The sequence below is a fragment of the Centroberyx gerrardi genome, chromosome 7 (genome assembly GCF_048128805.1).
Source record: "Centroberyx gerrardi isolate f3 chromosome 7, fCenGer3.hap1.cur.20231027, whole genome shotgun sequence".
Lineage (NCBI taxonomy): Eukaryota > Metazoa > Chordata > Actinopteri > Beryciformes > Berycidae > Centroberyx > Centroberyx gerrardi.
In genome coordinates, this window is record NC_136003.1 from 7,794,949 (window position 1) to 7,809,676 (window position 14,728).

General features: G+C 40.8%; 1 protein-coding gene across 2 annotated transcripts; it reads left to right on the plus strand.

Annotated features, from left to right (window-relative positions):
- The first annotated feature begins 2,596 nt into the window (after positions 1–2,596).
- atf7ip2 (activating transcription factor 7 interacting protein 2) lies at positions 2,597–12,687 on the plus strand. Of its 2 annotated transcripts, XM_078284705.1 has the most exons (12): positions 2,797–2,870; positions 3,854–3,932; positions 4,087–4,218; positions 6,125–6,220; positions 6,396–6,442; positions 6,570–6,610; positions 6,701–6,747; positions 8,268–8,313; positions 8,581–8,669; positions 8,977–9,105; positions 9,355–9,542; positions 11,607–12,687. In XM_078284705.1, exons 2-12 carry the CDS (start codon positions 3,858–3,860, stop codon positions 11,815–11,817), a joined length of 1,101 nt encoding a protein of 366 aa, XP_078140831.1. In that variant the 5' UTR covers positions 2,797–2,870; positions 3,854–3,857; the 3' UTR covers positions 11,818–12,687. The 2 variants fall into 2 exon arrangements, with proteins under 2 accessions (XP_078140832.1, XP_078140831.1); XM_078284706.1 differs by lacking the exons at positions 2,797–2,870; positions 3,854–3,932; positions 4,087–4,218 and adding an exon at positions 2,597–2,736.
- Positions 12,688–14,728: the final 2,041 nt, after the last annotated feature.

A 14,728-nucleotide genomic window follows, 5' to 3' on the forward strand; every position in this document is an offset into this window, starting at 1 on the left:
CAATCTTATGTTAACCGTAGCATACTGGAAGTGTAGTGAAGCAGTAGTGGAGATATGATATGTAGGAGTTTAACCCATTGTTTGTGTTTTTATCATGTTACTGACGCTCATGTTTCGACGGTGAAAAAGGAACCAATGCTGTGCTGTGACGTTTGGGATTTTAAAAGAAGACGTAGAACCGTGTAAACTTGAAATCAGAACGAAAAACACCTTTTTTTTCTTGTTATTATGATGATCATATTGTGTTCAAGGCCTCACTGAAAAGCGATGAAAGCTATTTATTGTTTGAAACCACTGTAGCGAAGTGCGTTTTTCTTAGAGTCCTATCGATTCTAAGGCTTTGTGTATGAAGTAGTTTTGAAGTTTTGCCGTACCTTTTCCCTTCTGTGGCCAAGCGACTGTTTCTTTGGTCCATTACTGAAACAACTCCAAAACCCTTTTGCACATGCGTTCCTGGATTTGACGGCAATGCATTTATCTTATTTCTAGAGTTATCTGCCACCAATTTGCAGAGTTACTTCTAAACTCTTGAGCTTTCTGCCTCAATTTGGAAGATCTGTTTGGGCTTCACAGCCACCTAGGACAGGGGAAACTATCAATGGTTTTTTTATGGGGGTTTTGAGGCTAAAACATTTTCTAGGTAACAAATAAGTGTAAGGAAGTCAAGTGTTCAGTTCAGCTATGCGCTTATAGCCAACAGTGTACTGGGTTGTTTTGTGATAGGAGTAGAGTCATGTTCGGCATTGGCAAGGGACCACAGAGCCGGTTAAATGATCCGCTTACCAATAAAAGATTTAGGGAAAAGAACATGGAAGTGAAGCTTTTGCTCCGCTATCTCAAGATGATACTTGAAAATGATCAAAACAACACATTGGAGGCCAAGGATGTGACCGTTGCTGAGAGATAGTCCCTCCGTTTTTGTGAAGTCGTCTTCTCAAGAGAGTTTCGCCAATTAAGAATCCTCGACTTTTTCGCATGTACACGATTTTGTCTTTCGACTTATCCCCTCGGCTTATATTGAGAACCTTAAGTAAACAGTTACAATAGGCAGGAGATATGTTGTTTATTATACATTTGTGTACAGTTTTGATGTATTTGGTTCCAATCAGACCAAAATTATATTTTTAACGCTTCACATCATTTCTGTACAAATTCTGTCGCAGAAATTAAACACTACACCAATCATTATTTGTAACGAGTTGACTTATTATTAGAGTAGACTGTTGACTTGAGTTGGAAATGTTTTGCATTATGGTTGTGATATTTTTTTCCCGTAGTGAAGGATTAGATAGTTTAGTTTATTGTAGACCTAAATAAATACCATGGGATCATACTGGCTCCTAACCATTCAAGCTAAAGCCAAACATGAATTTTTGAAGCCAAAACTGTATTTGTGGTGATTTGTTTTTTAAACTCATTTCTTGCCGTTGAAATGTTTGTAATGCTTAATGAAGTATTAATTGCATATCGATTGAGTGAGTCTCATTTTGCTTCAATGTTAAAGTGCTGAAGGTCGTCCGGAATAGGATCTATCTTTGTAAAGGAGTTATCCAAATGCTTTCTGTTAGTTTCACCGTTGGTTTTAAGTGTGTGTTCAATGTCAAATGGAAATGTTTCTGCTTGTCACAAACTCATTTGCTTCCACACTGCTAGACAGATTCAATTACAGGATGATGAACTAGAATACTATTTATTTTGATCTCACCTACATGACAGGCAGCTTCCGTTACCTGTTAGATTTTACTCTGTCTTTCCTTATTCACCTGGCCCAGCTAAAACATTGGACTGCTAGCGACATCTAGTGGAGACTACACCATCTGCAGTTTTTTTTTTTTGTTCTAGTTACAGGCTACAGAATAAGAGTTCTGTCAGGCACTCCATCAAATGATTGAACTTGTTTCTGGTTGGATGCATCTTGCTTTGATCTCAGAACCACAGATCATGTAAGTTCTAGAAGCGATTGTGGAACATCTAGCGTGGAACAATTGATTGACATTTCAGTTCTTTCCTGTTCACATGAATGGAAAGACGCCCCCGCCCACCTGTTGTTGATCTCAATAAATGTATTTTACAATAAACAATAAATATGGCTCCTTGTTTTTCATTGAGTAACACTGTTAATTCTGTACCCTTCTATAAATCAATCAATAAATAGATGCATTATACATATATAAAAGGAGGCTGTGAGGGCTTAGCAGTGAAGCACCTGCCCACATACATCTATGTCAGGGTGATGGATTCCCTCCACAGAGTCCTACTGTAACCACATCAACAATAATAACTAATAATAATAATGATAACAACAATCTTATTTTCTTTTGTATTGCGCTTTTCACTAGTCTCAAAGATATTTTACATAAAGTAGGCTATATGTAGCCTATAAGAAAATAATTAAAACATGACAAATAAGTAACACTACTTAGCCTACATGAAGATGCAAAATAAAAGAATATGTGTCATAGAGTTGATTTTAGATTCGGTATTGGTTAGAGAAAACGTTTGCTTTCACTGCTATGATTGCGTCTGCCTCAAATCTCATACGAAGACTACAAGGGCACTCGGAGAGCGCAGACCTCCGCCAAGGTTCGTGAGTCGGATCCGGATCAGCTCCAAAATTAGTGGAGTAGTTTTTAGTAATCCTGCTAACAGACAAACAAACAAACAAACGGCACCGAACACATAACCCCTTGGCGGAGGTAAAAAGACGCAAATCCAAACCAGGCAACGTCTCACGAGGTATTTTGTCCTGTTCTGCATTCCGTTCCTACAGTCATGGACAAACGTGTATGAATGTTTGATAACACGAAGAATGAATACTAGATAATTGATAATAGATAATTGTAGACGTTGAGTTTGTTGAGTTATTCGAGGTATGTATTGCAGTTGCGTTTCATTTTGTGTCTTTCAAACACCTGGGGCGGAATGGCAGCCTTCTCCTTTTGTAACTAGCTAGTACTGTTGTGCTAGTGTTGCTAACCGTTAGCTAACTAACTAGCTAGTTACTGAAGGCTACCCTGTCCGTAAATGCAGACAAATCCGACTGAACTTGTAGCGTTACACAACATGTTCACTAAGGTAGCCAACGTGTTAGTTAATGTTACAAACAATAAATTAGCTAGAGATAGTCTTGAGGAGTCTCGTTCTTAATGGTACTGTGGGAAATTTTGATTCACCTGAAGTTAAGTGAATGAATAATCAGTATGATATCCAACATGTGAATTTGTTAGTATCTGTGTTAAGCACATATTCATTTATTAAAGTTATTATTTGTTTTATCAACATAGTAGCACTGTAGGAAACTATGGTGTCCCACCTTAAGAATGTGGTCTGCTCAAAGCATGCATGTAAGGTCACGTTGATACCATTAGTTATGTTCAAAAGCATATCTGTAAGGGCAATGGATGAGGGAGTAGACACCATTAATTACGGTGAACGGTAGAAAGACCTTGTGACAGGTAAACAGTGGTGTATCGAGAAGAAGGAAAGTTTAGGGGAAAACCGGTAGGAGGTAACTTACCACTAAGACCCACAGTAGGAGGAGTGTGCAGAATAGCATAAAAAGGGATGCGTTGAGGAATTAAAGTTAGTTGCTCCATGGACCAGCTCGGTTTACATGTACTCTGTGTGATTTTGCAGTAAACCTATATCATATTGAACTCTACCGTATTTGTCTGGATTATTTGATTAATGATAGTTAAGAAGTGTGGTAGAGGACCTGAAGACATCTGGCCCAACTGAAGGTTTTTCTCCCACAGTACACACAAAATAACGTTCATTAGCTATGGACTCAGCACATTAGCTTGTTATCCTGTGTGCGTGTGTGTGTGCGTGCGTGTGTGTGTGTGTGTGTAAGAATAATGAAGAGGAGGATGTCCAACACCTCGCCTTCCAAAAGAGCCAGTGGTGAGAAGAAGATGATCTCCAAATCTGAAGTGAGAGACAGCATAACAAACTTTATGATTGTGGATTGTTTACAGACTGTGTACTTGCTTGAGTTTATGTGCATGTGAATACTATATAACCAACATTTGTGCAGTTACTGAGAGTGCAACTCTGCTGTGTGTGTCGGTATGTGTGTATCCACAGGTGCAGACACTGATCCAGCAGGAGGTTCACAGTGCAGTGAAACAGACCGAAACCAAGCTGGAGTGTTTGTTAGAAAGGGTTCAACAGATGGAGCGTGAGCTCAATTATGAAACCACCATCCACAAACTGGAGGTCTGTGTGTGTCCTTGCAATGGAATGAGTGACTGAGTCAGCAAGAAAGTGGTGTGTGCATGGGCATAGGTTGGGTTTTGATGATAATGTCACATTAGTGTTATATGCCTGCTCTTTTTAAAGCTGCACACAAACACATTCTTCATTGAATCGGTGTTCTTTCTTCAACTTTATCTTCCACTTAATGACTTCAATTATGCATTCAATATTACAGAGAGGTTACAGCACTGTAGATATGTTTGTCAAGTCAACTAGGATACTTTAACCCTAATGCATTTAACTATTCAAACCCCTACTTTTGTGTTGTTTCACACGAAGATTGAATTGAAAACTTGCCCTTCTGATATGGAAAATACATACTCATAATACACTCAGTCTTAACAAAATTTGACATGCGTAATTCTTAAGTCAAGGTCAGAATTGAGTCCTGCATGTATGTAATATAATCCATCTACCCATCCCTCCATCTTTCTCCCTCCCTCCTGTCTACATTTGACATCTGTTGGTAAATCGTTAAGCTTTTGCCATCCTTCATCTGTTTTCCATCCTTGCTTTATCCATTGTTCATGTCCTTTTCTACCTCATGTGTCTTTAACATAGACTAAATCCGCTTGAACTGTACACAGATGCACATTATCCAACCATTCACCTATTTATCCATGTTTTTATCCTCCTGCCCGTCCTCCTCTCCCTTAGAACCAAAAGAACCAAATGTGTCTGTGTGTGTGTATGTTAAGTGAATCAATAACAATAAGTACCATAAACCTTTACTAGAGGTCGACCGATAGTGGATTTTTAAAGGCCGATATAATAACGATAGTTTGGAGCAGGAAAAAGCCGATAGCCGATTAATCGGTCGATATCCCCCCGTTGGTAACAGAACATCCTGAAGTGTGATTTGGTGGATTACATCGTTGGAATATGTTCTACAATGGGCGATGCGCTGTTGTGTGGTTTATCACTGGCCAGGAAGGATTACTTCTGTTGCGCGTCCTGTTACATTGTTAAATGCCACTCTTACAAACCATTAATGTTTGTGCATGTTCCCGGGGTAAGGAGGAGGATCCTAAAGTGTGCGATTTCGTTTCATGAATGGATAGTTACGTGGCTGGATTATTTGGGAGAGAACGCCAAATTGGTAAGTAAAGTAAAAGTCGAATGGTTTCTTTTCCTCCCTGTCTGCCTGTCTTGTATCGTGAACAAGGAGCTGATAGTGTTGCGTTATATATTCGAGAGATAACTTTTGTGGGGAGAAATAAACTGAAAACGGGTCAGATATGACTTGAATGCCACTTGTCAGCCTTACTGTAAAATCAGCTGTTCCAACATTTACCCCGGGACCGCAAGGTTTAGCCCACATTTTCTAACCCTATCGCCAGAATAATGCGTTGAAGGTTTTTTCATGGAGTGGAGAATTTCTCTCTGAAAAAAATATCTCTGATGTAGTCTACATTGAAAAACGTAATTTAAAGTCTGTCGCGCATTTATGGCTGTCATGCTTTCGGCAGAGCAGCAGTTATCTTCAGTCTAATGCATTAATAATGCCATACTATAACCAACAACCTTATCATGCTCATAATTTACGAATAAAGCTGTCTTCAAGTTAACTTTCATTTAAATATAAATTATCTTAGGTACACAATGACATTACCTTGACTTCGTGTATGGAGCCTCCATGCAAAACGGTGATGTACGTCCCCGCGTGACCGGTGGAGGCTGCGCAGCCATCGGCCACTATCGGAACCAAGTTCCGCCGATAACGATAGTTTGTAAAACGTCCTATTGGCGCCGATTAATTGGCTAAACGATTAATCGGTCGACCTCTAACCTTTACAGAATCACGATAAAACCACCATAACATTAAAATCATCAATGTAAATAATCTCTCTCTCGCTCTGTCTTTCAGGCTCACATTAAGAAGGTCAAGAGGAGAGGAGATGCAGCTCTTGCCTACATCATGAAGATGGGGATCAACGGGACTCAAGACAACACACAGAAAAAGGTTGGACACGCACACACACATGCACACGTGAACAGTGTAGGGATTTGGGCATGCTCACAGTGTCAAAGCCCTCATGCGCGTGCACATACAGTTGTAGCTGCAGTTTAACAAAGTAATGATGAATACTTGATGGGCTTGATGGACTCAAATATGATCTTAAATGTTTGTCTTTCAGAGTCCGCTGCTGTCTCCTGTAGTTCCAGTCAAGTTGGAAATCTCTGGGTATGCGGAGCCAAGTTAGGCAGTGTTAGTCCTCAGAGAAAGTTGGGAAACCATTGCAGTGCACTGTACACTTGTCATTTAGAGTTGGTCAGCTTGACGCAATGTAATGTAATATTGTATTCTGCAGATCAGACACAGAGGATGAAGTCACGGAAACCATGTCACACAGTAAGGACCCTGCGAGGATGTGTGCACTCATGAGTGTTTGCATTTGTTAGTCACATGATGTATTATTAATGCAATGTGATGTTTTTTCAGTGGGCAAGAATACTATGGAAGTCAATGAAGAGCTCGTTGGAACAATGGTAAATGTATTCATTTATTCATTGTCGTTTCTCTCATTCACTCTAGCATACAGTGACGAGGGCAATTATATTTGATATGTAGTTTTTTGTCATCTTTTGAGTCACTGTCATACTTCATTATCACAACTTCCATGAAGGGCAGTGTAATATGGCAAATACTATAAAAAGGTTCAACATTCCTCCTTGTTTACACCTGTATTAGCACTTATTGAGTAGGGCTGTGCAAAAAAATCGATACAGCTGAGTATTGCAATATTTTTTTCCACGATACTGTATCGATTTTCCAGCCCCTCGTATCGATACGTTAAAAAAAAATAATTCATGTTTTAAACTGATTTAAAATGTCCTTAAATTTCCCTCAAATCCCTTTGAATTAAATGGTTTTGACTCAATTTGTCCGCTGAGTTATGAATATAATGTGATGTACGCAGGGCAGGAATTATACCACAGCCAAACGGCCAGTGCCGTTGATGCCCCGGAGTGTGGCCGTAATGCCCCTTCTAAAATTAACTATCCACACGGCCAGTTTGGCATGCCCTGTTTTCAACTGGCCGTTGTGCCCTTAAAAGAAAGTTGCGGATTTCCTCATTTAAAACTACATGCGACCCAGCAAATAAACAAACTCACGTTTCCCAGAGTCTCCGTCATCACGCTGGACATCAACAGTTGCGCGAGATTTCTCCCACTCCCGCAAATATGTGTAACGTTAACGTAAACATCAACAGCTAATTCTTAATTAAACTGAGAGGGAGAGAGAGAAGCCATCGCTAACTGCTAAGCTAAGTAACTAGCAGATCTGAAAAGCGTGTAAACAACTGTGGGATTAGCGAGAAAGTCACTAAAAGGAGAGAGCTATGAGTGCTTGAGCAGAACTAGTGTAAGTTTAAATGTACAGCGGGTAATTAGCCGCTGTAATGAAGAATATAGCAAAATTAACCGGGTTGAGAGCAGCAAAAACGCTATCAGTAGCGGTAGCTTGCATGAGGCGTTTAGGGAACATCGGTAAATTGTAGCGTCTACCGATAGTCTGCATGAGGCGTTGAGGGGACATCTGTAATTTGTAGTTACAGAAAATAACCTGGGTTACACTTACGTTATCGTGTGTTACTGGACATGCAACTAACTTTGCAGTATGAGCCATCTTACATATGTGCTGTATCACACTGCAGCACTTAATTTTTCTATTAGGATATTTATTTTGTTGAGGAAAAAGGATTTTAATAACCACTGGTTTTGGCCTTGGTGCCCTACATTTTGGCCGCAATGTCCCAATAAATTTGTATTTATCAAAGGCCAAAGTGGCTTTGCCCTAAAAATGACTTAATTCCAGGCCTTTTCAGCTCTATTTTTAAATTTTTGTTATATTTATGTAGAGTATTACAATGTATCGCAATATGTATCGTATCGCAATGTATCATGATACAATCGTATCGTGACCCATGTATCGTGATACATATCGTATCGTGAGGTCCTTGCCAATACCCAGCCTTATTATTGAGATTGGTGCTTTCCCTTTCCAGAAAGCCACGAAAAAGTCACTAAAGAAGATGCGAGCAGATAAAGAAGGTAGGATTTCATACACACCACAGAATGGTTGAATAGCTAAGTTTTGAGTATGTTTAATATCATCTGTCTGGTCTCTCTGTTTCCATTTCTGGTGACATTTTTGCCCTTGGCGGTAGGGAAAATTGACACGACAAGCTGTTATAATGCCATTAATGGAACAACATGAAGAGTCAATGCATGTTAGCGTCTACGTTGAAGTTCTTCTCTTCTTCTCCTCTTTCCTGTCCTTTCTTCTGTTGCTTGTTAATCTGCCTAATCCATGTTCAGCGTTGAAGGCTGCCATAGCAGATTTAAGCAAGGAGCCGCCGCCTCCAAGTCTTAGGCGCTGTGACTCTCCCGTCTCTCCTCCGTGCAAGGTAGGATGCTTCAGCATTTATTTGATATATTTATTGAGCTTAGAATCTTGGAAGATGCTCCATGCAGGATTTGATCATTAATATATTACTGTAAAATTGAAGACACATTCTCAAGCTGGCTAAAAATGTGCCGTGACATAGAATCCAGCTGAGTTTATAGAATATATCACAGATAGCCATTGTCAATAGTTTACATGGCTTACCTTTTTAAGCGATAGTCTTCCCATTACTCATAACGTCTCCCTTCCTTTCTTGTCTTTCTTTCCTGATCTGTCCTCTCCACCGCTTGGTTTGTTGTTTCATTCAGAGGCCATTCATGGTGATAGACCAAGAGTCAGCTGACCACCAGGAGGAGGTGGAGGAGCAGAAGGCTGACAGGGTGAAAGTGGAGCACCTCCCTGGTGACAGCAGCCCCAAACACACAGATTCAGAGAAGGTAATACACACACTCGGTGCAAGGAACCTTTGTTTGTTTATGGCCGACCGTGGCCGGTCAGTCCCGGAATTAACCAGCCACTTCCATTATTTTATCATTATTTTTAACTTGGTTTTTAGAATAGATTATGACCTCTAAATGATATTTGGCAACCGGAAAAAGTGGCATGTAGCGTAGAATGACATACCAGGGACAAACCCAATTGATGATTAATTTTGTGATTCCCCCCCTACTTTCTCTACCCCTAAGGACGGGCTCAAGTACCCTCCTCTCCCCTCCACCCCCTTCCCCTCCATCCTGAGCATGCAGGCGGCCTCCTACAACATCCCCCAGAGACTGACCCTGCAGCTGGCCCTCATCAGGAACCCCCCCGGCCTCTCCGTGTTCTGGAACGTGGAGGAGGAAGAGCCTTCGGCGCCCCCTATGGACAGCTACAGGTGAGAAACAGGGCAAGAAGGTGGCGCGGTGAATGGGGAGATCGGTTCGACGGTTCAGGCGCTTGAACCTCCGAAGTGTCCTACTGCCCTGCTGAAGTGTCCTTGAGCAAGATACTGACTCCCTACCAGCTCCGGGGATGCTGCTCTGTAGCGGAGCCTGACCTCTGTCCTCCCTGTGGGGTTGGGGCAAGTGAAAAGAGAATTTACCTACAGGGATGGATCAATAACGTATCACATTATTGTTGTTATTAAAGGCACATCCTGTTGTAGGGGCTTCATTGATGGTAACACATGAAGGTCTCTCCATGTAGGTTAAAGTTGCATCATGCAAGATTTTTTATGACAAATACAAAGATAAACATGATATGAAAATACGGTATGATAAATACACCCATCTTATCAGCCTAAATCACAAAATGGGGCTGCAACAAAGAAGAGCATCCCATCCGCTTAATTAAATTTTCAAAAACAATCGATCACAATAACATTTAATATACAGAAGAACAAACTTAGATTATGCATTTATCATAGGCTACTATAAAGCAAGGAATCTCTGTCTGTCTGTCTGTCTGTCTGTCTGTCCTTCGCATATCTCGAGAACCGTTCGTCCGATCTACTTCACACTTGGCGGGTGTATTGCTGGGGACCCAAGGACGTGCAGTGTCGGATTTGGTGCAATTTGGACACGCGACACGTTCAATATTAATAAACTTTGAATAAACAAGCGAACAGCGCTCTGTGCAGCAGTGGCGCGAACGGGCACTGCACTAGTAAGAGAGAAAAGATGAACAAACTGAGACACTGACCGTCCTAAACAGGCAAATATGAACGATGCAATTTTACAGAATTAGACAATTACAATTAAAATATGAACAAACCATTTACAAGAAATTAAATTGAACTCAATTGACCTGCTGTAGCCTAGCCTGAACTCAAACCTTCCTCCTGGTCCGCATGGACTTAAACTGGGTGCTCGCTTGAGCGTAATGAAACGCATCAAGGGAGATTGCTGCAGAGGCGGTTGTCATTAGGTTTTGCGTCTTTGCCTCGGACAGACGGCTTGTCATGGCTGTTTTAATTTTGTTCTGAAGGCTGAACCCGCGCTCTACTGCCACACTGGAGACTGGAATTGCCAGCGCCACTTCAGCCAGAGTTTTGAAGTCGGGGAACATTTCTCCCAGGGAAGTGATCAGAACTCGGCAAGACTCTCTGAACGTGGGATTTCCCGATCCTGCAAGCACTCGCTTCACCGGAAGGAAATCCCACAGCATGCGCTCCTTCTGCACCAGGGGCGCGGCTGCTGCACCCCTCTGTGACCACTACAGGTCACAGAGGGGGATCAAAGACAAGATGAGTAAAAAATAGCTAATTAATATGCACACTCGCCACCAACTGGACAGGGGGCTCTACTACAGGTGGTCTACATGTGGTTATTGACAGTGTTGCGTGTGAATTACTTAACGTTAGGGTAGATCGCCCTCAGTGTAATATGTCAAAATGACGGACGGCCTTCAGATTTTTCCAACATTGTTAAAAAAATTCCGTCAATGACGGAAAATATTCGGTTAACGCTATCCCTGGTACCCAGGTCAGTAGTCTGGTGTGAAAGGTGTAAGATGTGCAGCTTCAACAAATGTCCACCAGATGGAGGCAGCGTGCAGCCAGTTAGCGGCCTTCTTCCACCCTTTTCCCTGCAACTCCACAACGCATTTTTGTAGTTGCTCACTTGCTTTACTCTCTCCTTTCATCTCGTGTCTCCCTCTCCTTTACTCCTCTGACCCTCTTCACCCCCCCTCCACTCTCTCTCTCTCTCTCTCTCTCTCTCAAATTCAAAATGCTTTATTGGCATGAATGACAATGTCAGTGTTGCCGAAGCAAGGAGAAACATAAAACAATGTTATATGAGCAACAATACAATTTTGATTAAAATAATTACATATCCAGTGAAGAGTGTGTTTATGCAGAATTAAATAAGACACTTTACAAGCTTATGAAGTTCTTAATGATAAGAACTTATTAGACTCTCTCTCGCTCTCTCTCCCCCTCCCTCTCTCCCTCCTGCAGTATCTTCATGACGGTGGAGAAGGTTAAGGGTAGCGGCGTCTTCCCGGAGTGGAAAAGCCTCGGCGAGGTGACGGCCATCCCCCTGCCCATGTGCGTGATCATCAGCAAGTACGAGCCCGGGTACAAGGCGTGCTTCGCCGTGGTGGGTAAAGACAAGTTCGGCCGGTACGGACCCTACAGCAGAGTTGTCCCGGCCACCATACCCGACTAGTCGGGAGCAGGATTTGGGGTCCAGGGATGGAGGTGTTGCTGTTCCGCAAGAATCTTCCGCCTGTGGAGACTATTTTTCTTGCTGGGTTGTAAATCCGAGACGGGGGAAAATGTAAATGTAATGCCATACACTGAATAAGACTACATATACCTCATTCACCCAGTGGAATAATTGAATAATGAAAATAAAAGATTGGATTTGTAGATTACATTTTTAAAGAACGCGTCTTGTACCGACTACGAGATTGTCTACGACTCATACTATTGGATTTAGAAATAAATATACCTTTTTATATGATTTTCCAGTGATTACCTTCTAAGGCATGTTTTGACAGGTTTCAAAATGAGTGTATGTATATGGTGGGCGGTCACTTTAAAAGGAAGAAGACAGCAATACTTTTAATTCGCTCTCCCTGTGTTGTTTATGAGTTTACTGTGTGCACCGTGCAACTCCGACTTTGAAGATTTTCAAGTTTTTTACTTGAATCAAAGGCTTACACGGTTTTCTTATATGGATTAAGAGAGTTTTATGACCCTTGGAATCATGATAAGCCCTTTCAGAACCCATTGAATCATTTCAAAAATGCATGGCCGTCCATGTGAACATAAGACAGTTTTGTAATAATTCCTGAAAAGCTGACATTTACGAGAAGTTTGTACCCAACCTCAGCTCCATTGCTATCCTCCCTTTTGTTTAAAGCAGCAGCAGCGATGTGTCCCATTCAAGTGTCTTTATGCAAGACATTGAACAACTCTTGTGCATATGTTTTTAATATAGTTTTTTTTTTTTTAACTTTTCTTATTCTACGAGGTGTTCTTTTATTTGTACTGTTACTGTTTGCGGGACATAAAAAAATACTTTTTCTCCGTCTCATTGATTGTCAGAGCTCTTGATACAGTATAAAGCAGTTGATGTTTTGAGTTCAATTTTGTGAAAGTTTATAAACTTTATAAAATGTGAAATATGTAAAATAGACTGTTTTGATGGGTTAATAAAGTTGCCAAAAGGTTAAAGTTAATAAGTCAGTCTCTTCCAACAGTCTTTATGGACTAATATGGATAAAAACAAATCTTGGGTTAGTGCTTTTAAGCTGTGCGCTCTATATGATTTTTCTAGCTGTGAGTCTTTTGGTAAACAAATGAAAACTTCTATTCCAAAATGCCATAAGTCCACGTTAGAAAAAAAATGTGAAGTTCATTGTTGGGTGTTTCTAAAATATGAAAGTCTGTAAAGGGTAATTTTGTAAACCAAAGAGTTAAGTTACCTTTAAACCATAATTTAAATCATTTTATTCAAGTAGGTATAACTTTTTCAAATGCTAAAGATCTCATTTTGGGACAAAACAGTTCAAATATAAAGAAGTTTAAATGATGCAATAATGACTAATGTGTTGTTTTTTTTTTTTTTCATCAAACAACTTGCCTGTGAGCATGATTGCCGTCATGCATACCTCTAGCCTTGTTGTTTGCCTAATTAACATATAGATAAAGGCATTTCCGTTCCATCCTGCAGGTGTCAAGAGAGCTAAAGGATAGAGAAATCTAAAGGGCATGAGAAAGAGGGTATTATTTGTTATTCGTGACACTGTAGCCTCAGTCTCTCCGGTGTTATAACAGGCGAGCAGCTAACAGAGAGGCCTGAGGCGAACGGTCCACGCTGTTTAGACCTGCACCCAACCATTGCCCCCCTGGAGAAATAGAGGGATGGAATTATAAATGGGGAGAGCGAGAAGGAAAGAGGGAGAGATTGAGAGGGATGGAGGAGGAATATTTATTTTTAGATTCATCCTTCATTGAAATACTTGCCAATTAAGAACAAATGAGATTTCTGTTAGTATCAGTGTCACTTTTTCAAATGTTTGAATCGCGTGTTGGAACCAAACTCTTCAAATGCCTATTTGCAATGATGCTACAATAAAAGAGGGTATATAACAAAATACCTAGCATTAGTGGCATGTTAGGTGCATAGCAGTCATCAAAGCAAAGGAGGACCTTGCACAAGTTGCGTTCATGACTACCAGGATGAGACCAAATACCAAAAAAAAAAAACACTGAAGAAATACAGGCAAAAGTCAGGTTTCTATGGATGGGGAAAAAGAAATATACTATGACTCCATCTCACTGGAAGTGCGAGAGGAAAGAAAAACAGAGGAAGACAAAGATGGAGAGAGGGAGGGAAAGGATGGATGGGAGATAGTTTTATAGCTTTTATAGTCTGTAATTGGCTGCCTTTGAGAAGGGCTTGTCGCGGGTGCTTGACATTTGTGACTTTGCGGGAGAAATAGGCGCGGCGTGGAATGAAAGCAGAGCAGCCTAATTGAGTTGTCGAATGGTTTCATTAAATGCGGAGGAAAGCGAAACGCCTCAGGCCTATTTTCCACCCACACACACACACGCGCACGCACACACTTTCTACTGATGCTGCTGTTTCTGCACTTAAACTGAGGCGAGAAGAATATCAGCCAAATTGCTCCAGTATTGTGCGTGTGCTGACTTGCGTATGCGGCATGTTTGTGTGGCTCTGGCTGTAAGGTTGGATAGGAGGAGGTTTGTAGATACACACAGAGGTGGGCAGTATTTCTGTTACTTGTATTTGAAATATGTATTTCAATTACTGAGTATTGAGTATTTTGTAATTGGTATTTGACAGGGCTGAAAAAATTCAAATGTAATTTGTAACAAGATACTTTAGAGTAATTTTGTATTTTCAAAATACTCAAAATACTTTCTCCATGATTCATAAAACAAAAAAAAATTCATGTAAATACATCTTAAAATGAAGAACAATACACTTAGACACACTCACACACAGTGATTTTGTAAGCCCACACTAACAGTATTTCCGTAATTAAGTTCATCTTCTGTGAAGTTCGCCTTTATTGGAAGCAGACTTATATTAGAGACAGGCCTTT